The sequence below is a fragment of the Hyalella azteca genome, unplaced genomic scaffold (genome assembly GCF_000764305.2).
Source record: "Hyalella azteca isolate HAZT.00-mixed unplaced genomic scaffold, Hazt_2.0.2 contig6778, whole genome shotgun sequence".
NCBI lineage: Eukaryota > Metazoa > Arthropoda > Malacostraca > Amphipoda > Hyalellidae > Hyalella > Hyalella azteca.
In genome coordinates, this window is record NW_025936927.1 from 75,124 (window position 1) to 100,632 (window position 25,509).

At 37.2% G+C, this 25,509-nt stretch overlaps 3 protein-coding genes across 6 annotated transcripts in view; 1 reads left to right on the top strand and 2 right to left on the bottom strand.

Moving 5' to 3' along the window:
• The window catches only part of LOC108665525 (leishmanolysin-like peptidase), a 35,244-nt gene extending 34,060 nt beyond the window's left edge, over positions 1-1,184 (top strand). Inside the window, exons 14-15 of the mRNA XM_018152285.2 lie at positions 106-186; positions 341-1,184. Of these exons, the coding sequence (XP_018007774.1) occupies positions 106-186; positions 341-757 (498 nt within the window). The 3' untranslated portion in view covers positions 758-1,184. The remainder of the gene's footprint in view (positions 1-105; positions 187-340) is intronic.
• LOC108665526 lies at positions 68-12,144 on the bottom strand. 2 transcript variants are annotated; one of them, XM_018152288.2, is made up of 9 exons: positions 11,769-12,144; positions 10,725-10,777; positions 5,233-5,414; positions 4,876-4,979; positions 4,381-4,532; positions 4,057-4,119; positions 2,360-2,541; positions 1,281-1,400; positions 68-500 (listed from the first exon to the last, which is right to left on the bottom strand). In XM_018152288.2, the coding sequence occupies exons 1-8, from the start codon at positions 11,794-11,796 to the stop codon at positions 1,322-1,324; spliced, it is 843 nt and encodes a 280-aa protein (XP_018007777.1). In that variant the 5' UTR covers positions 11,797-12,144; the 3' UTR covers positions 68-500; positions 1,281-1,321. The 2 variants fall into 2 exon arrangements, with proteins under 2 accessions (XP_018007777.1, XP_018007775.1); XM_018152286.2 differs by lacking the exon at positions 10,725-10,777 and having other exon boundaries at positions 11,716-12,143.
• A 5,469-nt stretch (positions 12,145-17,613) lies between these two features.
• On the bottom strand, positions 17,614-22,843 carry LOC108665523 (E3 ubiquitin-protein ligase HERC2). 3 transcript variants are annotated; one of them, XM_018152284.2, is made up of 9 exons: positions 22,659-22,843; positions 21,498-21,600; positions 21,228-21,292; positions 20,539-20,938; positions 20,144-20,297; positions 19,411-19,523; positions 18,576-19,022; positions 18,043-18,076; positions 17,614-17,789 (listed from the first exon to the last, which is right to left on the bottom strand). In XM_018152284.2, exons 1-9 carry the CDS (start codon positions 22,764-22,766, stop codon positions 17,645-17,647), a joined length of 1,569 nt encoding a protein of 522 aa, XP_018007773.1. In that variant the 5' UTR covers positions 22,767-22,843; the 3' UTR covers positions 17,614-17,644. The 3 variants fall into 3 exon arrangements, with proteins under 3 accessions (XP_018007773.1, XP_018007772.1, XP_018007771.1); XM_018152283.2 differs by having other exon boundaries at positions 18,043-18,073; positions 18,549-19,022; XM_018152282.2 differs by having other exon boundaries at positions 18,549-19,022.
• Positions 22,844-25,509: the final 2,666 nt, after the last annotated feature.

Consider the following 25,509-nt stretch of genomic DNA (forward strand, 5'->3'; position numbering starts at 1 on the left):
GTCATATCAGAAAAATATCTATACTCGTCTGACATAATTAATTCTACGGATGGCAATCAAAGTAGCATTGTGTTGTTGGTTGTATAATGAAAATATTGTACGCAGGTGATCTCCATTAAGGTATTCGAGCAAGGATGGCTTCACATGGGTGGAGTTATTTGTCCAGCTTGCGCGGATGTCTGCAAGGTGAGGCCTCTAGCAGTTTGTTCAATAAAAATTCAATGAACCGAGAGGTGATAGGTTTGATTTGGTGAAATATTAACTCATTTAACAATATCTTGTTTAAATACAATAAGTCGACAACAGATACAGCTGAGTTATAACATGCACATGTGGGCAGGGAGGTCATAAATTCTGCAGGCCCGACAAGTTACCGCCGCCTCACGTTGATTACTACCGGGACCAACTGGTGTGTGGGGCCTATGGCTCCAGTCCTTCAATATTTTTGCTCGTCGTCGCTCTGCTTTTCGTCGCAAGTTGGGCACAAAATTCACCTTTTCCTGAGAAAAATGAGAACATTTTAATTTGGGCAATCCCAAGAACTTTTATTCAATTCTTTATTATAAATCTCTCGCTTTTCACCTTTTTACTACAGATATGTTCCAGATGTAGATATCTACTTTGGCATCTAAGTCCTACGTATTTTGTTTCTAATAGTTATTTTATCCCTGTAAAGGGCATTACGCAGATGAATTTTGAAATTTTTAAAAAGTACGAAAAATTATACATAGAGCAAAATATGCTGCAAAGGAGATGATGTAATTTATTTGTTCTAGTCACCAATCTTTGCTGCATTCGCGAATCTAGTGTATAGATAGTGCCTTCAATTAGGGAACAGATTCGTCAAAATACAATCGTTCATTCACGCATTTGTCTATCCAGCCGATGTCTTGCCATAAGCATTAATTTACTTAATCGTGGGTTGTGATAGCACGAGGACACTCAATAATCATGAGCATCGATATTACTCGTTGATGAATAATGGAATTGGTTTAAAATCTGAAATATTTGAATTATTCTATTAGGATTATCAAGTGCTAGAATTAGCAAGACACTTAATTTTAATCGCTTATCGTAATTCAAATAAATGTATAATTTCTTCTAATTCTAGTTCAAGCCAATTTTAACAAATTCATACTCTTGCACCTCCGTAAATAAATATATATTTCTAACGTCAAGTTTTTTCACTATTCCACTTGTCACTAGGCCAAGAAATCTTTGGAGTCCCTGCACTACGATCATCTTTCACAAAGTTGTAACACAGCAACCCTCACACCGACCTGAACGTCTGACAGGACGCGTCCGTGCTCCAGCATTTTCCTCATTCTTCGTATACGCCCAAGCCGCTGCCTGCGTCTTCGTCCAGATTGCTTGTGGTTTCCATGTCCTCCAGTAGGTCCCTGAAGAGCGTTAACTTCACATATATGCATCTTAGTTACGATCTAATTAATGCTATTTTTTCATGCGTAACTCAACACTGTATTTAAGGCGGAAAAAAATGAAGGAATGTAGTCAATCACAAGAAGTGCCTTGATCTCACTTCTTTACAGTATTGTGATATAAATCAATTAATTTCCTCTGGATATGCCTACTTGGTGGAGATCGGAAAAAATATTGAATGTTTTAAATAATAAGGAAGCGATCGCGTGAATAAAAAATTCGTTCAGCATGAACAAAACACACACTAATGAAATCAGAAATCTTGAAGTCGTCCGTCAATGCATTAATAAACTTTGCTAGGTTGAAACCTTTTTAAACCTATGATTTTCAGGCTAGGCGCTGGTTGTGTCTGATAAGAATAATCGGATATAAAAAATTAGGTAGAACACCAAATTGTGAATGCCCTTCATTATTTTTATTCAAAAATGTTATATTTTACGCCAAATACACGAAATAGTGTCAAGTTCCCAGCGAAGTTATTATTAGGTATAAGTAATATCTGTGACTTCTTGCGTCAAGCAAATAATTATCAAAGAACCACAATTTCAGACTAAATAAACTTTCGTGATTACGAAGATGAACACCCATCAGGAACCATCTCTAAAATATTTTACTGAGGAACGAAGGTTTATCTATTTATCCATATAATCTAAAAATGGCTACATGAGGACTGAGGAGCAAAAGGCTCTGCTCTAAATTCTTTGTCGGTTACGGTGGTACAGTTCCCAAAGCGTGAAATATGCTCGGCTGATATCGTGGTAAGAAATTGACCAAGATTATTTCTCTGGAGTTAGAAAAACAAACTTTATCATGCCATGAACTGGCAACTGACCCAACATGATGGGTAGGTAGGTAGGTAGTAAGCGAAGCGCATTAATCCACATCATAATCAAAAATACTTTCAAACCCGAGCTCTAACCCGTCCATGATGTTATCAGAGAAGAGCTGATTAGGTAGCGTGAGGGAGACAGGAGTGTGGAGCTCGGCGATAGTCTGTCGAGCCAGCAAGTCGCGCTCCACTTCTTCTCTGCTCAGCTCAGGCACGCCGCGGCCGTCGTCGTCTGCCGCGTCTACACTGCTTTGTCCACTCAGCCGGACGCCCTGCAATGTAGCAGATCAAGAAGAAATTCATGCCAATACTGCGGAAATGACCCTTTCAATTTTTTTTATGCCTATCGAATCGGCCAAGAAGTTAAAATGAAAATATAATAAACATCAAAGTATCTATTCTGGAAATAAAAAGCAAGTTATTCTTCTCATTGAATATTGACAAACTTCATCACAGTTCCACAAAACTCTTATTACATTTTATTTTTGCCTAAAGGACCGGCAAAATCACTAAAAACTTAGTGGATATGGAAAAAGTAAGCGCAGCCAATTTGCAAATTCCGATTTGCTACATTCTAATTTACATTTCAATTGCCATCCTAAAAAAATGTTAGGGCATGTTTTAATTGTGTTTTTTGGCAAAACAAACTCATGATGACAAATGTGAATAAATACTATATTATATAAAAAAAATTAATTTTTACGTTTAAACAAAAATAAAATATTTTTTTAATATTTATAAGTTTATAAACACTAACTTGATTGCAAAACCATCATTCAAATAGTTTTCAAACCAACTAATGGAAAGTCAGTAAAATTTATTTACATTTTTAATAAAAATGAATTCAGTCAACTTGAGCCTTTTCTACACATGAAAATTAACAATCTTGCCAATAATTCTGAAGTATCCAAAATGAATGATAGTCAAGAGCCAAATCATGAGAAACATGACATAGAAATAATACAATGCAGCAGGGAAGTGTCCCTTATATTGAGTAGGCTTTGCTTTGAATATTGGAGATGAGTTGGAGAAAACCATTTAAGCTTGAATGACGCCAGTGGCCATGTTATTTTATCGTCGTCAGTTGTAGAAAAGCAAATTCCTATTGCTGTTTGAAGGGAAATGTTCTCTGGGTGATATATCGCCCAATATAGTGCTAATCCATGTCCCTGCGATGATTGGTGTGGATAAGGACACACTTTTATTTCACCGAGAAGATAACTTTAGCATAAAACATGACACTGGGTGACAATACAGACAGCAGGTGAGGCTGGCAGTAATTGTTCGAGTATTGTGATACTTCATTTACTACATGCGAGTGCTGAGTGTTGTAAAATAATTTGTCTTGCGTGGTCCCTTCAATATCTAACCACTCATTCAACATGATCAACTTTACTTTCTTGCATACAATACCTGCTTGGAAAAGATTAAAACCCTTCTTTAAACTCATTTCTTTTACTGTACCATCTACAAGAGCGTTTCAATTATATAGAAAAGGTTGGTGCACTTGCATAGACATTTTTATGCAAATCATATCACAAAAAGGCCTTTTGATTAGTTTTTGATGGCTAAAATGTGGTTGCACATATTGCAGAATATTATCATTGAGGTCGTTTTATTTTTAACGAAAAAATCAGATTTTCACAAAAATCTAAAAAAATTATAGGTTAGATACTCTAGATCTTTCATGAAAAACGTCAGACCTCTTCTGCACCCACCAGATATGAGAGTTTCATTCAAAAACTGCACAGGTGATGCTATTTGTTGCATTATTATGGACAACTCACCAAAGTGCCAGGCAGATCTTTTGTTGGTTTTGTGGGAGCCCTCTTCTGTCTACCTCGTCCAGCCTATGCAAAAAATTAATGACAAACTTACAAATTTGTTGTTAACCTTCATGTTATGTTTACACAAAGCCCCAAGTTTTTCAATCAAATATCCTTGTAAAATAGGAAAAAACAACAATGTTGTGCAGAAGACTAAATTAATAAGGTAAAACACAAATTTTTCAGGAATGAATAAAATATAGGTTGAAACTCATTGAGCACTTAGGTTAGGCTAACAGATATATAACTAACAGGAAAATGCTTTTGCAGAATGGATAGGCTTACCTGTTTCCCACCTCTAGTTGTGAGGGACACAGTTCTTTTCTTGCCAGTAGTAGAAGCAGCAGCAGCAGCAGCAGCAGCAGAAGATGAGGGTTTACTGCCTGATGTAGCTCGAGGAAGTCCTTTGCCACCAGCTGGAACACTACGACTTCCTCCTGAAAATTTCACGGATTTATAATCAATTGGGAATGAAAGTAACTGTCTGTAACTCAAAATTAATTTAAACAAATTGAGATTGAAATGTGTAATTGCTCTTAATATGATGCGATCAGTATATGATACCCTCAAATTTGAAAATGACAATGAACGTGCATATCTCCAAACAAGGAAAAATCGCCAGGTTGACTTCAGGGTAAATTAGTGGGTCAAGCATTATACTTCAAAGGAAAAAGTACCTATTGCTTATCATAAATAGTGAATACAATTCCACAAAATAACCAACAGGTAATTTTACAAGAACAGCTATGAAATTTTCAAAAATAAGTACACGAGTCTTACCAGCCACTAGTAAAGGGAAGTTAGAATTGGTTAAGCCACTACTGCTGCTGGAAGCTGAAGCTTGAGCAGTTGAAGAAGAATTGATGCCTTCACCAGAGCGCTTCCTTTTAAAAATAAAATTGTGATATTTGAGATAGGGAATTGGAAATGCTATAAGTTGATTGAAGCAACAATTTCAATGATAATTGCTCACAATACAACATTTTGCAAGCCAGAATATTCATTCTTGAAGAGAGGTAAACAAGCTCTTCCCTTTTTCACTCTTTGCAATTAACTTGTCATTACAAAATGAAAACGCCTCCCTAATCTGTCCCACAGTTGTCCTTGCCAGTTCTCATCAAAAAGATGGCAACTTACTTCTTGGCAAGGGCTACATTGCCGCTCTCAGTATCTGAGTAGTCAGTGAGGTCTGAGTCGGAAGAAGATGCCTCGGGCTGGTGGTAAGGTAACAACTGTTCCAGCAGGAAGCTTTTGTCTTGTTGTATCTGCAGTAGAGCTCTGTTAGCCTTTTCAAGCTCTTCTTTAAAACATTCATTTTCCTGTAAAAAATAAGTGGTTAAACTAATTTTTCTTGTCAGTGCTCTGCACCAAGATTAGTAGGTTGTACATTTATATACATACATATGTATCAATATGTCCAGCTGCTCATCAACATATTTGTTTGCCAGTAGACCAAAGTTAGATTTTGTTCACACACTTTAATTATTTATGACTGTCAATGGAAGTTTTTTTTCAAGTGTTTGTAATAGAATGAATGAAATGAATATGGTATGGTAAGGAAAAACAAGTACAAATCACAGAAAACCTCATTTATTCTACATCTACTTTATCTACAACTACAACAACAAATGAAGAGGACTTTGGACTCCATGATCATCAATATAATTTTTCAAGACTCGTATACACCAGGTTTAGCATGACTGAAAGACTAACCATGCATATTCTATCATCACCTACAGTAGATAAATAGCATATGTGTAAATGCATAGCTCTTCATGGCTCTTCAAAGCTGCTTCCCCCATATTTGACACACCGAAGTCTTTCAAACACAATGTACATTTGTATTGCCATTCCTTCATGCTTTGGATGCAAGCAAGCCAGGCACAATAAGCTTCCATTATTAACCACAAGTCATGAAATTTACACTTTCCAGGCATCGTGATGTAGAAATTGCATGCTGAAGATGGAACGCTGCCACTGCAGATCAAAAAGTTGTCCAAAGCAACTGAACTCGGTGACCAAGCTTACGTGATTGGTACTCCAATCAGAATGCATGATACAGGAGACTGTGGCACAGTCTCTTGTTTCATATGGGCCAATAAAATGCAGGAAACAAGAGACTGCACAAAAAGTTTAACACTTGCAGCACAGAAATAATATGCATTTAAAAATTTCTTTTTAAAGACAACACTTCTGAACAATCCAGTGTCTTGGATGTTACACATGTACAATGAATTTCTAATTTTATTTTCAAATATTGAAAAAAAAATATATATATTTTTCAAAATGTATTCAAGATATCAAAATTTTGTAAATTTTCAAAATTATTAATTCTGTCAATTGATTCATACATTGTCTCTGACTTTATGCAATTGTGCAAAATTTCAGATCAATTGGACAGGTCAAATTGTGTCATATATGGATTATAAGATTTGTAGCAGATGAAATTATTTTTTTTTATTTTGTTTAATAATGAAAAAAAAAATTTAATTTTAAATTATTTATTCTGTCAATTGATTCATGCATTGTCTCCAACTTTACGCAAGTGTGTCAAATTTCAGATCGATTGGACAGGTAGAAGTGTGTTAAATATTGATTATAAGATTTGTAGCAGACAGACAGACAGACAAACAAGAAGTGAAGTTAAAGAGAAGTGTTGTAAAAAACTTCCTTTATTCTTCATGATTTGCAAATTCCATGATTTTCCATAACCTGAAATGAAATCCAATGACTTTCCAGGCCTGGAAAAATAAAAAACATTTTCCATGACTTTCCAAATTTTCCATGACCGGTACAAACCCTGCAAACATTTTAATATTAAAATCAAGTTTTATTTAAATTATTGTCCTGGATTCCCCTGTCCCAGGGGTAATTCAGGACACTTTTTTTGCTTCTGGCACCTTGCTAATAGCGTACCTATGAAATTTTTTTAGATGCCCTAACATAGCCATGGTAAAAACCTTTAAAATGAGCAAAAACTTGTTTATGAAATGTTTCATGGTAAGAAGTTATTAAAGAAAAAAAAAACATCCCTTATTACCCCATTGAAAAGGCCATCGCATACTGGTAACCAATCACAGTCTTGAGAGGATGACATTTCAACCCATCATAGCTGGAAACGGACACGTTTTTGCGCAAAAATTAGAATGCTTTACGCACTATATGAGAATTACACCATGTGGGGAGGGGTACCATGCTCCCACTGTCCCTTAATACCCTGTCTTGCAGAAATGGCTACCATTTTGTTTTAAATTGAGGTACAAAAATTCTGTCAATGAAATTTCAAAGCCTACACTTGACAGTAAATTTTTTCAAGCAAAATTTGTAATACAGCTAATATTTTCTTACTACAGACCTTAGCAGGAGTACCTTGCTGAAATATTATTACATACCTTAAGGGGACCGGCTACCCCTAAATTTTCAATTAGGGCGTTTTCCGGTTTTTGTGCTCATCTTAAAGCTTACTTTCTGACGCATCAAACGGTAACAGAATCATCTCTCTACATCGAAAAATGATTTCGTGACAGCTCCCCAAAGGGGGGCCGTTTTGAGGCCCCTTCAGTAAAGTCTATGGGATTAATTCGAAGGCTGGACACACTAAAAAGGAACGTCTGACGTAGAGCGGCCAATTATGGCATTATCCGGTGCTTATACTCATCTTAAAGCTTACTTTCTGACGCGTCAAACGGTACCAGAAACATCTTTCTAAGACACACGTTTTTTTGGGGCGAACCATAATTTATTTTCTACTTTTTAGTCCACAAGAAAAACGTGTTTTTTAAAAAAAGTTTTTTTAAGTATTTTTTTATATATTTTTTGTACGTATGTGAAGTTTTATGATGATCGGATAATAACTGTAGAAGTTTTTCCGGAGGGTAGCTGGTCCCCTTAATACTTCCACCTTTTAAAAAAATGTGGAAAGAGGGTCAATTCCATCATCCAGTCAAAACTTTCATGTAAATGCTCATATTTTAATTTGTGGATATTGCAGGTGGTGATGCTATGGATGGAAGGATAGTCAGATAATTAGTGATTGACTGAAGAGTTATGAGGACACCTCAAAAACAAACAGGAAGCCGTGGTGGGGCTTTTTGTGAGGCGATTTCAAGTGATCATATATGTAACTTGCTAGTAAAAGGGTTAAAGGTCTTTGCAAGGGCTATCATATGGCATCTCTGAAAAAATTCCATGTTCTATTCGTAAGGTGCCAGACACAAATAAAAGCCTCCTGAACTACCTTGGGAATGAGGTAATAAAGGACATAAAAATAAACATAATTTTTAGATGTTTAAATCTTGCAGAGTGCACTCATCCATTACTAACAGTACTCTGAAGTCCTCCTCTTCATTTGTAGATGATGTAGCTGCAGAATAAATAATGTTTTCTATGATTTGTATTTGTTGTCCCTCAATGAATGATATCATAGTATACAATTTTCATTACTTTCCATTCTATGTTGCCCAGTGCACAATTCTATATATGACATTCTGTGCACAATTTTGTGAAAACCAATGATGCATTAATTTTTCACTGAGTGAAATTTTTTGGCTGAGATAGGTAAATTTAATCAAAATTCTTTGTTGTTTACCAATTTTTTGTTAACCATGGCCTCTGCTAACCAAGGTTTTACTGTAAATGTGCTTTTAGTGGTGCCCCTTATTACCTTGTCTTGCAGAAATGGCAGCCATTTTGTTTTTGATTGAGGTGCGCAAATTCTGCCAATAAAGTTTTAAAGCCAACACCTGTCTGCAATTTTATTTTTTTGAGTGAAATTTTTTAATATGGTATATATATTTTTACTACAGACCTTAGCAGAAATACTTTTTCAAAATATCACCTTATAACATTTTTTAAGGGATANCACGCTCTTTCCGCATTTTCTTCAAAAGGTGGAAGTATCAATATATATATTTATTTATTTTGGCAACTTGATTAAATTTAATTAAATTAAATTTTTATGTTTCTAATTTTTCATTTGCATAAACTGAATTTTAATTATAAAGAAAAATTTTGTGTACTGATTGCATTTATTGAATCCTTCAAGTGCGATTTAAACCTTCAATAGGCAAAATTTGCAAAAATTCATAGAAATATATTGTATAATACTTCTTACTTTCTCGAAATGGTTTCTGAAATTTTAATTTCTGGATATTTCAATGCTTGCCCGCTAAAGGATGTTAAATGCAAGAATTTCAATCTAAATGGCAAGATCTTCTGAAGGCGTAAATTTTGCTACTGAAGCGTCATCCATGGTCAGGAAGATGTGCCAGGTGCGCGGGAATTTATTTTGTCATTTCAACGACCTGCGCGGTGCGCCGTACTACGTTGGTAAAAAAATGCGCTGTGCGCCGTACTTTAGAAAGCTAAAATGGTTCTACTATTTTAGTCGACAATATACGCGGGTATATTGAGTATTGACTACGCGAGTCGAACTGACAATAAAATGTAAGACATGTCCAGGTTACTTCTGACTCTTCCGGTTGTCCGCCTTGTCGGATACGGAACGTACGGTAATCGTAAACTGCGGCTGTTATACATACGAAATGTAAACAGACGGTGTTCAGTGTTGCCATATGACTTTGGAGAAAATTTCTTCTAAAATAAAGATGGCCGGGATTGCGCGAACACGTGCACGAAGATAATCAACTTTCATTACATTGCGCCAACTGTGCACAGCAATAGCTTAAAAAAGTGAAAATGCGTGGGAAAATTCACCGAAAACATACATCATCCTGAGTGTGGAGCATCATCAAAGATGTTGCAATATTCATCCACTCTCTGCACAGTGGGGCCCAGGGGGGGGGTGTCCCTTATTACCCAGTTGTGCAAAAATGGCTGCCATTTTGGGGGAATGAGCTATGAAAATTCTGTCAATCACTCATTTAAGCCAACACATGTATGCAACTTTTATGCAAGTAAAATTTTCCAATACGACCAATATATATATATATATTTTTTGCTACAGACCTTAGCTGCTAGCTCAGAGGTATACTTTTCCAAAATCTCACTTTTCACACATTTTTCAGGGATTTTTTTAAAGGTAGTAAATGTATTACTTTTTAAGCTTGCTTTATGCTATATAGGCTAGATAGGAAAAATGTTGAACTTTTAACAAAGTGGAAAAGCAGATAATTTTTTAGCCTCTCCCTCAAGTTCATTTTTGAGTGTGATAAGTAGACCAGCAAACTGCAAAGTATCATAGATACCAGCATTATGACATTATTATAAGAAATTGGTTGAAATCTTGAGTAAATGAGGAAACTAAAAATGAACTGATTCTAAAAAAAATCTCTGGTTTGTCACTATGGTTCAACTTTATGCCACTATTTTTAGTTTAGCAATATTTTAATTAGGTAGGTAGTTTAGCTGCTACAAAATTTCTACAAAATGTCTGAGGACTGTCCCTTAGGCTTAAGGCCTATTAGTACCCCATTTGATGGTGTGATTAAGAGAAAAGATAGAAAATGTCTTAGACTTAAGAGCTGCTACACAACTAACACAAGATTACAAATTATGAATTATGATTGATTAAAAATGTAAATAAATAATGGTCTAGCATACATAAAACAACTTGATATTGATAACCCAGATAATTATGACAAGCATACAAAAATATAATAAAAACTCACATAGATGAGAAGTCTTAATTTTCTTTTCAAGTTCTTGTATCTTCTTTTATAATCTACAGGTTCTTCCGACTGGACAGAAAAAAAATTGGAGGGGGTACTCTGACAGGCTTTAAATAATAGCTTTTTTTTGTGGGTCACATTTTTAATTTTTCAACCTATTAGATATGCAAACTTTTAAAATCTTTCTATTGTGTTATGAAGCCTCAGTAGTCAGTAATACTATTAGGCTTTTAATGCCCATTGACAAAATTTTTCTATGTCAAATAGTTTTTGAGTTTTGGGGGTTTTTGTTAAAAAACGAAAAGGTCAAAGTAACCCCATTTTACGGCATAGTGACAAACCATGGATTTTTTAGAATCTGTTCATTTTTAATTTTGTCATTTACTCACAATTTAAATGAATTTCTTATGTATGATAATGCAGGTATCCAGGATACTTTACTGGTCTTAGTGGTCTACATATAAGACTCAAAAATGAACTTGAGGGAGAGTCTAAAAAACTCTCTGCTTTGCCACTATGTAATTTATGGTACTTTTCCAAAATCTCACTTTTCACACTTTTTTCAGGGATTTTTTTATAGGTAGTAAATGTATTACGTTTCAAGCTTGCTTTATGCTATATACCTAGGCTAGATAGGAAAAATGTTGAACTTAATGCCACTATTTTTAGTTTAGCAATATTTTAATTAGGTAGGTAGTATAGCTGCTACGAAATTTCTACAAAATGTCTGAGGAGTGAGGACTGTCTCTTATTACCCCATTTGATGGTGTGGTTAAGAGAAAAGATAGAAAATGTCTTAGACTTAAGAGCTACACAAGATTACAAATTATGATTGATTAAAACTAAATACAAATTATGATTGATTAAAACTAAATACAAATTATGATTGATTAAAAATGTAAATAAATAATGGTCTAGCATACATAAAACAACTTGATATTGATAACCCAGATAAATAGGACAAGCATACAATAATATAATAAAAACTCACATAGATGAGAAGTCTTAATTTTCTTTTCAAGTTCTTGTATCTTCTTTTATAATCTACAGGTTCTTCTGACTGGACAGGCATCTTTATAATTCCGTTTTAAAATTTATCAGTATATCATTAAACTTGCTCAAAGACACAGAAGTTAATTCACTAAGACTAAACACACTGGCCACATTAGTGACATTACTCAAGTTCACTGAAAATGCCCAATCAGCCAATGGGCCCACCTCTGAAGAAATCAAAAGTACACTGTACACAGGTCGAAAAGTACTTAATTTAATATTTGTTCAATAGCTGCACGGGAGAGATTATAGTTAGGTATTTTTATCGGAAAATCAGTAGAGGTGCACTAGACTAGATGCAACAGGACTGTGGAAGAGTCACCGAGTGGAACCTACAGCAGTGATCCAGTGAAAACATATCCCTCAACGTCAACAGCACTGGTTCAACTGAAAAGTTATTAGGACTCAGGTGTCAGGGGTGCAGTGTTGCCGGCTTTTTTGTTGGCGAGAATACCAGATTGCCTAGCTCAAAATACCGGACATTCTATTGTTGAAAAACAGACTAATACCTTCAAATTTAATGAAACTATTCGTCAGAAACGTTGGTAAAAAAAATTAATGTTATGTACTGCGCATTTATCTGGCTTGACAATAATTAGCCAAAATGAACACGTTACATTTTTTTCCCTCTGTTTGGAACATTTTGACACTTTTTTTCCTGTGTTTGAATACATTGACACTTTTTCCTTTTTTTTTATCACAGTTTGGCACTTTTTCCCCTTCGCTCAACATAAGCAAGCCACGGAAACAGGTCATCTTCGTTTTACTTATTTTCGTACATGCTTGCATATTGCATTAATCTAACATTTCGACTGTGATCACTTGTTGCGGTTGAGCAGATAGCCTTTGGTCCGAATGAAGTCCCGTCCACACGCTCTTCATAGTAGCTCTTCAGGGAGCGCAGCCGTGCACCACCAATTTTGTGCACCAATAAGCCCTGAATCGAACGCCTATGGGGCATTGATTTCTAAGTACAAAAAAGTTGATCCTACAGCAAACAAAGACTTTGTAACGAAGAAAATAAACTCTATCGATAATAATGTGCCAAAATGAAGTCGTCAATGCATTCTGGTGGTGATAGGGATGCTGTCTATCAACCCTCATTGACCATTGTAGTATTTTTAAAAACCATTTTCGGGACCACCGCGTACGTTTGCATCGCTTTCACCTAATTTTGGTGGCACGAACCGCGATCACTGCAGCGAACAGCACTAGCTCCTCCGTTGCCGCGAGCGTACAAGACTGATGGAAAGTTTGAACGTGTAGACGTTCTTCAGTCTTCCGTCAAAATCGGTCAAACCTGGCATGACATGCAAGAGCAGCAAGACTGACGATAAGTTTGAGCGTGTGGACGGGGCTTAACGGACTCTAGTACCTTAGTTGAAATTGTATTTTGTTGCTCGTGTTTCACATAGGTGACTTGTGATTGTGAAAACACTCGCTCCACGAATGCATTTTAGACTTGTCAAAGTAGACAAGTGATGCAGTAGGCAGCCAGTTCTATGAATGGTTGATGATTTTCAAGATAAGTGAAATATTGAATGGCACCCCAGAATTCAAGTGGCACTCTAGAATTCAAAACCACAAAACAAAAGTGGTGGAGCTTGCGTCGCAGAGATCGGTTCGACAACCTCACTCGTCCTAGGCCATATCATCACTGATCAATCAAGGATCATCACTCTCGCACTAAACACTTTTGTTAAATGTTTACAATTAGATTGGGGTTATTTCATCATGCGCTGAACTTGCGGTCCCAAAAATGGCGGCAAACCTCTAGTCGCGCTACTTCGAGGTAATCTATATAATCCACGCCTACGATGGAGAAGTTCAAACTTCAGAGGTGGAGCTTTAAAGCAGTAAATTTGCAGTGAATCAGAAAATACAAAAAAATACCAGGTTGATGCAAATATACCTAATCTAAAATATTCATACCAGACACCTTCTGAAAATACCAGATTTGTGAATCTGGTATAGAAATATACCATCTGGCAACACTGGAGTCAGGACTGTCAGGAGCAGCAGTAGTCTGCAAGCATGCATTGGTTCTTCTTTCGTCCACTTACTGAAGACATGGAAGTTGGTTCTTCAGCAGGCACCTATCTTTTTTTTATTGACTTTGGGCATGATTATGAAGAGATCACAGCTCGCAGCCTAGGGACAACTTGATTTTTTTGCCAGGGTCTTTGTTTTATATTGCCATTCCTGGTTTAATTTTAATTTCGGGTGCACTCTCACCAGCCGCTGATTGTTGGGTGAAAGAAGACAGAATAATTAGTTAAAGGACATCTTCATGGTCCTGATATAGTTCACCCATGGTTAACCATGCTGCAGCTCAGCAGGTATTGTCACGCCTAATGAAGAAAGATTGAAGATTATGAAGCTTCCAAGCCTCTGTTATCGACGTCTGGGTGGTGACCTCATTGAAGTATACAAGTAGACGTATACCCACGGATAAAACAAGGTCCCAGAAGGATTACTAGAATTTGAAAGAAGAAAAAACACATCGATGCGACAACATTTCTTCTCGCTTCGAGTCACCGACATGTTGAACAGCCTCCATGATAGCATCGTTGACGCTCCGAGTATGAACGCCTTCAAGAACAGACTAGACGAAGCTATGCAGGAGCACATGTTCTTGAAATGCCTAGCACCTTATGAGCTTTGCAATAAGTCTACCAGCTATCTCAATCAATCTACAGTTATGGAAATATCGGGTTCAATATGCAGGATCTCTTGTGAAATCAAGTCACGAAAAATACAAGAACAGCAGCAGGCCATGTGCCTATTTCTTTAGTGTCGTCCAACTGACGAATAACTGCTGTACGCATTTTCAGTGAAACATCTCTCAGTCCCACACCAATTCGGGGTCGAATGGATGACGTTACGGCACCAAATCGCGAGATGCATTGTGGGGTCGGCGGCCATATTTGTTGTATGGTCTAGGTGGCTTTCGCCTACGTGTTCAATCTATTGCGCTTGTCTTTTTTTTTTTGAACGTTTTGCTCGAAGATTGGACTCTACTGCGCCGTTGTGGGATACATAGTCATTCTCACTATTTAGACAGAAAACTGGACAATGGAATACGTTTCTTCAGTTTACCAGCCGTGAATATCGTAACAGTTTAATCGAACTGAATCTGATATACGTATCGTATATTAATTTACCGGCCGTAAATATCAATGGTACACGATACTATATATTTTCCATGGGCAAAATCTGTTACTTGCCACAAGATAAGTTACACAAGTAAGAATGAGAAGTATTAGAATAGAATAGAAGTGTCGGCGTTGAAGAAATAGGCCCATGGCCTGTTGCCGATTCTTGAACTTTTCGTGACTTGATTATCGTAACAGTTTAATCGAACTGAATCTGATATATGTATCGTATATTAATTTACCAGCCGTAAATATCAATGGTACACGATACTACATATTTTCCATTGGCAAAATCTGTTACTTGCCACAAGATAAGTTACACAAGTAAGAATAACAAGTATTATTATTTACAGATTAGATTACATTGTCATGGTCCTTTAATCCATTATCTTCATCTTGGCAGCAATGAGTGTTATTGCCGTTGGCTGGTTTGTGGGTGTATATCTCCTGCACCCATCCATCCACATATTGCTTGTGAGCTTCAAGCGTCTTGTATGCCTTGAATTCTTGCAGGGTGTACTGGCCGAGACCCAACACCAAATAGTTCGGCAAATTACCGTGTGCACCGGGAGGTAGGCTTGCAAAATCTGCACAGCACTGCTATACCGGCACTTCGTATGGATCAGCATGTCGAAAACAATACAATAGCTTAATCCTCTCTGCTCTGCTCATTCCTTCTCAATTGCCACCAATACATTCGAATATGTAGGAACGAAAGGGTAGGCAAAGGCGCGAGTGTGCAACAAACATGGCGGTGTAGCAACGCGGCTTACGTAGAAACGGAGCAGCTTGGCAAGCCCAATTCTGAGCGAAACTCTCCTCTGATTAGTGTATAGGATATTAGTGGCGGCGATCCATCGTGGCCTGGGACTGCTATGTCCTAAACAAGTACCAAGATTAGTGGCATCATTTGAAACGGCATTATAACTGACAACAAATTTTATATCCGTGTCATTGTAGAGCCTTGCGGCAAGGATTTTGTCTTTAAATAAAAAAAAAAAACTTGCTTAAACCATGGTCAGATGAAAGCTTCGAAACGAATTCGATTAAGCTAGTAGGTATCGACTTGAAATGCCTAGCACCATATCGAACCCGGTGGAAGTCCAGTAGCTATTTTAAACTATCATTGGTCTTGATAAGATCCGGTCAAATGACACGATTTTAGATCTTCTGTGAACAAGTCACGAAAAGTACAAGAAACGGCGACTGGCCGTTTCTTGTACTTTTCAGGCCTACTCCTTAACGTCGACATCACTATGTTATGTTACTGGGTGAGTGGGTAGCCTGAATTGGTCGAATCCTTGAATTGCATAGAGCTTGATTTTATAGTTTCAGTATTATCAGGCAACTAACTCTTGCCTAATTTTTTAATGTGGTGTAGAGCAGATCCACTTTCTCTAGGATTACGGCGTAAGGCAGGCTAGTGTGCAGGTTAAGTCGGTCATCGACAGTAAGAAGGTGGAGTTAGGGCACCGTGCGTAGGTTAGGGCCAGATATGCTATGCGGTTACGACCATGCTTGAGCGGTGTGATAAGGCGCTATAGATGTAATTACTACGCTTCAAAGGCCTTCGCTCTTGCGATGACGAGAAACTTTAGTGTAGTAAAGACTAAAGCTACGGCCAGACTAAAAGCATGGACGCGTACGCAGGCCGACGCTCGGAGATGCTGTGATCTTATATGTACGTATTTCTGCCAGAGTGGCCACACTCAACACGTACAGGCAAAAGCTGCGTCAAGCGTACATGCGCTGCGTCGCGCGGTGAAATAAGCACATGACTCTGGACTAATATCGCCGCGTTAAGCTTTTCGGCAGTGCTAGAAGACCCAAGGCTTACCTTGCTGAACCTCGACGTCGATACACTAACAGTGAGAGCAGCACTTGGTGGTAATCTTACTAATATATAACAGCATTTTGTCATCAAGAATATTGCAACTTCTCTTCCAAGAACTGTCTGAATGGAAACTTCACAAAGCCGTCCATCAAAAGGCGGTACCAATCTATAAGCACCCGAAAATGCTTTGTGTGGAGTGGACTTAGTCCATTTTGTGCTCTCCGGGGGTGACAAGCTGGATGGATGAGGTCATTCTGTAAATCACTTTAAAGAAGTCATCATCATTTCTTAGAAATGGCGTCGAGAAAACTCGCAAATTATTAAAACTTTTGTAAAATAGGAGTCCCCAATAAAGTTCGGAGTGATAAGACTGGCACAAGATAATCAGCACAAGAGGCTCAATAAATGTGCAAAACAAGAATTTGAAAAAAAAAAATAAAATGGCACACGTTCTTGTAGGAATCGTTTGGATATCTGCTCAAACGTCAGTAGAGCCAAGAACATCGATTAAAACCAACTGACACAACCGAAATTCACAAAGCCGATACTAAAAGATGAGCAGACAAATAAATGACACAAGCTGCTTGCGACTATTAAAAATTTGGCACCATTCAAGCAATATAAATACTTAAGTAGGCTGAATATACAGCGAAGAGGGCGGCAAATATAGATTGACATAACTGTTAATGATACGACACAAGATACGTTCGTATACACAACTGGAGAGACCCATTCATCATGAAATTTATTTACTACCCAGCCATCAATCACCTAAACACAAGATAGAAATCTCTGTCCACTAACAAAGAATTGCAAGCGATAGATTCTCGGTTGAAAATCAAACGGGTATAGATTGGCTTTTTATTAATATAAAGAATTCAGTTTTTTGGATGGGTTGGTAATGAAGTAGAGAAGGCGGAGCACCAAAATCCCGCCCATAGCTTACGAACTCCAGACAATCCGGGAATAGGAGCAAGAGCTCTCACCTCGCCCTCTCGCCAGCACACTCCGCACTGCCCGTACCTGAACAGAACGAAAGTGTTACGGATATATTTTATACGCATCAAATTCTTCCTCAATGTAATTATCTTGATAGCAGCTGACTCAAGCAAGGCCAATCTAACTGAGAATAATATGGTTCATCGCTAACTTCAATAAATGCGACTTCATTCGAAAATACAATGGATGAGGTAACTAAAAGAATAATTGACAATACTGCGCAACGGGAGATTACGATTATAAATTACTAATAGTATTATTATACTGGAACACGCACTTGTTCCAACCGCAGCTCCACACACGACCGTCTTCTGAAACATTGCAAATTTAAAAGTACTTTAGTACACGAGCATTATAATTGGTAGGAATTAGTATTATAATACACGAGTATTATAATTGATATTGTTTAAAAAAAATTGAACAGCAAGTAGTATAAATAACTATAAAATATCTCAAGTTAATAAAGATAATTACAACAGAATGGCTAATAAAGTAATAATAACAAATTCAGTATTGCAAGAAATACACAAGTTGGCTCTAAGACGCTTAATTTGTTTTCATCAGTCTCATAAGACTCAAGTTAAACTCTATAAGTACACAATCTCATAGCAGGCAATTTGACCATGCATATCTGCTCCAGAGCGACGACCAAACAAGGAAGCAAGGAAATTCCAAGTATTTGCCACTATGAAATTGGCACATGCGTCGCAACCTGTTATAGTGTGTGTTAAACAATTAAAATCATTGATTTTTCAATATGACAGAGACTAGTGTTGAACAAACCTAGCAGAAATAAAGAGTGTCGATCACCTGCTGCGATATCCAGCACATCTTTATCCCCAAACGCTTCGAGCATTACTGGCCAGCTCTGAACGTTTATGCAGTCGACTTTCTTGGGTGCTAATTTTTTACATAGAAGAGAAGAATTGATGCTCGGAGCGGCACTGTCATAACTTGCAGGCGTTTTTATATCACCATAATTCTCGGGACTTTGATCGTTAAAAGGACATTTATCTGTCACTGCACAGTTTCCAGGGAGTTCACTCTGAGATTCAGGTGATGTCGCAACACAGGAAGTAGGTGGTGACAACATGGAGTATGTGGGAGTTAATGAACTTGTACAGCCGCATGGGCTGAACCGAGACATAGGGTCACATCCAAACATTGAGGCTGCGGTGGCGCCCGGCTTGCATGGCAGGCCCAACTGGCCGTGCACATTCCAGCCCCATACGAACACTTCGCCTAACACGCCAAGCGCTGAAAACAATATATTTGTTTTGAAAATTGGACAAGGTATCACGAGTTATCAATCATCAAAATTAATCCTAGAAATATGAAATTTTGAATCACAACAAAAAGCTGCATTGTTTTACAAATGGATATGGAATAATGTTAAAATGATTTACATTGCTTAATTTAGGACCAAAAATACATTCATAAGTTATCATATACTTTCTGCAAATTAAGGCCTTGAGGTCTAATATATTTTCTGAATTGCAGAAAAAATTTGCCAAGATTGAATCAATTAATAAATTGCGTCTATTTATGCCAGTTTGAATGGAGAAGAAAAATCTAAAAAAATTCAGCTGAAGCACACCAATGTGCTGTGAATATACTGTCTTTTCAATGTTGCAGTGAATCTCACCTAGACAATGCCACGCTCCGGCCGCGACTTTCTTGATGTGGATGCCTTCGAGCAGCGTAACAGGGCGCGGCGAGTCGCAGTATTTGAGGTCTCCAGCACCCAGTTCTCCTTTCCTGCATCAAAGGGATAACTCTCAAGTACTGTAAAAATACCAAAATGCGCTAAACATTTAAAGAGTTATTCATTAATTTAGGGTATTCCATCCTTTACCAACCTCATGTACTGGTTTGTATCATAAAGCCAATTTTAAGCCCCAAGCATAAAACCACAGTCTTGATATACACCAGGAAAAGAGGGTGTAAAAAAATAACAGAAGTAATTAGCCGATTGCCACAGACAATCACGTTTATTTGTTGACAACCAAGACAATTAACTTGCTGAGTCACCATCAAAGGTCGCTACATACATGGATGAAGTTAGAAATAATTCATATTTGAGGATGGATAAACAAACATCTTGTGTAATCATGCATGATGTGCCGAACTTGTTCAATAACTACTAAAAATATAACTGGCATTTATGTATCAATATAATAAAGACAAGACTTAAGACTGGCGTGATCGTAGTACTGATTGACTGGACCATACAAAGTAGTCCACCAAACAATCCCCTTTGAGGAGGTCTTATCAATTTACAGGATCACGCTGTCAAAATTTCTGATATATTCATGAAACCATTTATTGTGTAAGATAATGGAAATTCTCCTAAAAATATTGTATCAGACGAATCTCACATGCCGCATCCATATGTGAAGATCTCGCCATGTGCAGTGCGGAGGATGCAGTGCTGTGCACCAACCGCTACCTCGGCCACTGCATGGCGCAGCAGCAATGGAGTCACGGTACACAAACTGGTGTTGGTTACATTTCCTTCCCATGTGTCACCATCTGATGAATAAAACTTGCTGCTATATCTGAAAATCTTAACAAGAAGAAGGCTGTCATTTTAGAACCATTGATGAAGGGCTGAAACCCCCACATCAGTCAGTAATTACAACAATTTACAAAAAGAATATTATATGATGTTCATTATGGTGATTGTGATAAACATTAAAACCAGAATAACGTGATAGAGAAGAATTTTGATAGAATGAACTATGACATTTTGCAAATAATTTAGAAAGCATACCAACATCGAGAAGAATAATACGGTTCTCAAGTAACTTGAGGTTCTTGAATGTGGGTTTCAGGTTCTTAGTTTCCAGTCCATCAGTTTCATCATTTTGCTGAGGTGAGCTATCACACCCCAGTCCATATGCGCCATCACTGGCAAAGCTATCATTAAGAGTCAATGTAGTATCTTGTAGCATGTTGGATCTACTTTTATATATAGCAACAGATTGTGGAAGTGACTTTTGTTTTGCTGCATTCAAAGGATGTTGTTTAACAGTAGAACATTCAGAATTAAAATTATGATTCCGTGTCTGAGATGAGAAGCTCAGGGTCAACTCTTGCCATATGCCAGCTTGCACTAGTGATATTCCATTGTTTTTGGTTATAACCCCAAGTGTATCAGAAGATGAAGTGATCTAAAAATATAGATACATATTTAGAAGGTAAAAATATTCCAGAAAACAATAAATTTTTTGACATGTCAACTAAATAGTGTCAATTTTTATGAAAATATCATCAATAATATATAACTATAGATAATTATCAATGAGTAGAAAAAAAAACCTATATAAGAATAAACTAGCACATAAGATTATATAGTAAAAAGGCCAATACACACACACCAACATGACAAAAAAAACTTGAATAATGAAGGTGGTAAAACTTATGGCATAGCCTTGAATTGATTAGGACTGACAAACATACCTCCAGACTTTGTTTCAAGTAGCATTCTTCCTGAAGGCTAGGGTTCAACATCATCCAGGCTGAACCTAAATATAAAAAATATATTTGTACTTCACATAAAAAATATGAATGGAGTTGATTCATAATAATTACAATTTGGTTAAAGGAAAATCAAAAACTTCAAAATCAAATTACTTTTGTTTTTAAATTCAAGAAAAGTTACATGTCAAAATAAATTAATCAAAGGACTTTATAAAAGTAAGAGGAATTATTTATGCTATTTGGACATACCAGACAGCCATATGATCTTCTCTTTGGTAAATAATATGTCTTCAACTTCTTGCGTGGCTTCATTTCTACAAGAATCTAATGATCCTTCATGGCCACATGGTAACTGGAAAATGATAATTGTGAAATTATGGATTGAAGAAATTCAATAAGTGATACATAATAATGGGAAAGAGGTGAAGGTAAAATCTTTTCAAGCAAAAGTGCTCCATGGAAAAAGGTTATATACCTATATAAATGCTCAAAAATTAAATAATTATCACTTCACTTAAGGGCACACTGATTTGAACAGTAAAAATATAGTCTAACATTCTTATTGTCAGCATGACTGAAAAGTGGCTTCAGAAATATTTTCAGTATAATAACTTGCACATCTTTGCCTACAGCTGCATGGCTCCTACAATGCATTATCTTTTAATGTAATTAAATTGAGCAAGTCTTTACAGCTGTTATTATCTTCACCAACACCAAGTAACCCTTGATACCAACATGAAAGTGGTTTTCATGTCAATGAAATCTATTTAAATAAACTGATGGCAGAGTAATAAAAGCACAGTGTTTAAGATGTTCATTGGATTTTTTTAGCATAAATTTATGTCTACATAGGAAGCATTAAACTGCCATATTAAATATATTAACTTTGAGATTTTTATGTTATTGGTTTTTTTTGACAATTATTATCAATAATAAATAATATTAAAATCAATATAACAAGATCTGCAATATTACCATGAGTATTGTATGAGCCCAAGTAGGTACATGAGCAGATCAATATAGGTATGCATACACACACATAACAACACAAACAGAATTATATCAGCTTCAAGATATTATCATTCCAGGTATTGACTTTTAATAAATGAAGGTATGTAGTGAAATAAGTGAATCAAATTCCCTGCCATCATCCACTGATGAATTGAGCCTAACAACCAATGATTTGTCATTTATTCACATGAAATAAAACTAAGTTACTATTGTTAAAACAGCGTCGAGATCAACGCTTTGCTTTTCTTAATCTGATAAAGTGAAAAACATTCTAAATCTATTCCAAAACTGAGAAAGCAGGAATGAATTTTAAATTCGCTCACATGTAAAAAACAAGCTAGGTAATGATTTTTGTATTTTCATCTGATTAAGAAAATAAAAATTATCCTGAATAATTACCTGACGAGCAGGAATTGTTGCAGGCAAAGGCTGGCAAAGAATTGGCATTGCAAATTTCTCATTTAAACATGTATTAGAATTATTAAATCCACAGAAAAGTAAAACCATGATTCATGATTGGCTTACAAAATATTGGCAATGAGAATATTTCTGCTGAATCTGTAAAATATTAATTGGTATTACAATGAATTTTGGTCAGTTTTGGAAGGACAACATCATAATGTTCATCACATCAGTGAGGGCCTTTAAGAAGCTATTATGTACTTCATCCTTGCCTGGTGTAGTCAACCGCATGCACCTTACAAGTTACAGCTTGACACAGCTCTTCCCTAGTGAAAGGACAATTATAGTCCCCAGCAGCCAGCTCCAGCCCAGCTTCCAACAATAACCCTGCTCAGATCTGCAGGGGCCAGGGGCTTGTAGCCTGTAGGTCACCACTCGGCACTCTCTGACACAGCCTGAAAGTTACGGCAGAATAAATTTACCTTGGCAAGATAATTGCTCAATAAATGTCAATTTTCAATAAATGGGTACAGGGGCAGGGCAGGTCAGGTTGAACTGTGATTGTAGCAGCCGAATTTTGCGCCACGCAACACCAATAGGAGTCTTGGCGCACAAATGAAAACTAAGCAGACAACCAATAGGTGCCTGTACACAGGGATAGTACATTAAAGCAGAGAGTTTTTTAGACCCTCCCTCAAGTTCATTTTGAATCCCATAAGTAGACCAGTATCCAGTAAAGTATCCTGGATACCAGCATTATCATACTTAAGAAATTGGTTTAAATCTCGAGTCAATGAGGAAACTAAATGAACTGATTCTAAAAAGCTCTGGTTTGCCACTATGGTCACTAGTACTAGCTGCTAGTTCATCCGCCGCTTGAACTGTCCACGCTACTAGCCTCGTGTACCGTAAAATGGGGTAACTTAGAGTTAGACCGGCGGGGTAACTTAGACCACTTTTCGTTTTTTTAACAAAAACCCCCAAAACTCAAAAACTACCTAGAGGCTAGTTGACATAGAAAAATTTTGTCAATGGGCATTAAAGGCCTAATACTGAGGCTACATAACATAATAGAAACTAGAAAGATTTAAAAAGTTTGCACATCTGATATGTTAAAAAATTAAAAATGTGACCCACGAAAAAAATATTTAAAACCTGTCAGAGTAGGTACCCCTTCCAATTTTTTCATTTTTCGGTTAAATAACTCCAGGTTTTGATGCATTGTACGCTGTAGTAGAACTCTTCTAGTTACATATGCAAATAACAAATTTTAGGAAAGTGTCTTAGTGTCATAGTTTGCAAATGGGGGGCACTGCCCCCAAATGGGGGAACTTAGACCACCTAATGTCAGCCCTGAAGGGGTAACATTATCATAGACTGGCTTGGACGTTAATACAAAAATTCCTTGTATAACATATTTTATGTTTGACAGCCTATTTATCTTATGTTTTTTCTTTATGTTTCAGACTCTACAGAGTCTTATAGGCTATATGGTAATTTTAACTTAATTTCCAAGCCAGTCAATATTTACCCTGTCAGGGCTGCCATTAGCGATTAGGTAGTCACATTCCCATTATCATGATTTATGGGGCACCAGGGCCCAGGGGCGGCACCCCCATTTGCAAACTATGACACTTTCCTCAAGTTTGTCATGTTCATACGTAACTAGAAGAGTTCTACTACAATGCACCAAAACCTGAACTTATTTGGAGTTATTTTACCAACAAATATAATTGATTTTACCATCCGGTCTAAGATACCCCAAGAGCTGGGGTAACAAAGAGTAAGACCATCACTTTTCTGAAATTACATAAAGAGTATGAGAGGCAGGAGCCAGCAATTTATGGTGAGTGCAGCTAGAGTATAGACCTGTATTTTGCATGTTTCAATTCAAGTTTAATTTAGCTAGTAAAAAAATGGCATCGCGGAAAGGAATAGATATTGAATTGTGGGCATGGGCTATGTAGGGGTCTATACTGCGTCCCCAGAAATCAACACATCGTTGTCCCTCTCGGCCGTGTCTCGGGCATTGCCGGCGCATGCCTCTGAAGCGGCTGAACGAGGCATACCGTAAAATGGGGTAACTTAGACCATTTTCTTTATAAATGATGCCATTTTTTTACTAGCTAAATTAAACTTGAATTGAAACATGCAAAATACAGGTCTATACTCTAGCTGCACTCACCATAAATTGCTGGCTCCTGCCTCTCATACTCTTTATGTAATTTCAGAAAAGTGATGGTCTTACTCTTTGTTACCCCAGCTCTTGGGGTATCTTAGACCGGATGGTAAAATCAATTATATTTGTTGGTAAAATAACTCCAAATAAGTTCAGGTTTTGGTGCATTGTAGTAGAACTCTTCTAGTTACGTATGAACATGACAAACTTGAGGAAAGTGTCATAGTTTGCAAATGGGGGACGCAGTATAGACCCCTACATAGCCCATGCCCACAATTCAATATCTATTCCTTTCCGCTCGTAATCACGCTAGAGGGCATATTAGCCTGTGTGATTAAGTGCCTAAACCATAGGTGTCATTTCCTTTCCTGGATATGAATCAATCAGCCAACTAACATCAAGCCACCGAAGCAACAGCCGTGGGCAAATAGCCAAACTGTTGCGTGCTTGTATTAAACACAGCCTGGCGTATTCGCGGCTTTTGAAAATAAACGCCTGACATAACAGCGCCGTTACGTCACAGCCACTGCTTCATGGCGCTCTCCTCCACAGGCTAAAGCGCAAACCGCCGTCCCTATAACGCCTTGCCCCGGCTCTCCCCCTTAGCAGCCAATAGAAGGCTTGTCTCGTTGCCCGATCAGTAATACGCCTGGCGCGATGGAGGGAGGT

Coding starts and splice junctions, on each gene's coding strand:
- LOC108665526 (XM_018152288.2), bottom strand. CDS start 11,796: ATGCCTGTCCAGTCAGAAGAACCTGTAG. Junction 5,415..10,724: donor AATTAAGACTTCTCATCTAT/GTGAGTTTTTAT, acceptor TATTTTTTACAG/GAAAATGAATGTTTTAAAGA. Junction 4,980..5,232: donor AATGTAGCCCTTGCCAAGAA/GTAAGTTGCCAT, acceptor TATTTTTAAAAG/GAAGCGCTCTGGTGAAGGCA.
- LOC108665523 (XM_018152282.2), bottom strand. CDS start 22,766: ATGGTTTTACTTTTCTGTGGATTTAATAATTCTAATACATGTTTAAAT. Junction 20,939..21,227: donor ACTTGAAACAAAGTCTGGAG/GTATGTTTGTCA, acceptor CTATATTTTTAG/ATCACTTCATCTTCTGATAC. Junction 18,077..18,548: donor ACACTCTTTATTTCTGCTAG/GTTTGTTCAACA, acceptor GCAATGTTTCAG/AAGACGGTCGTGTGTGGAGC.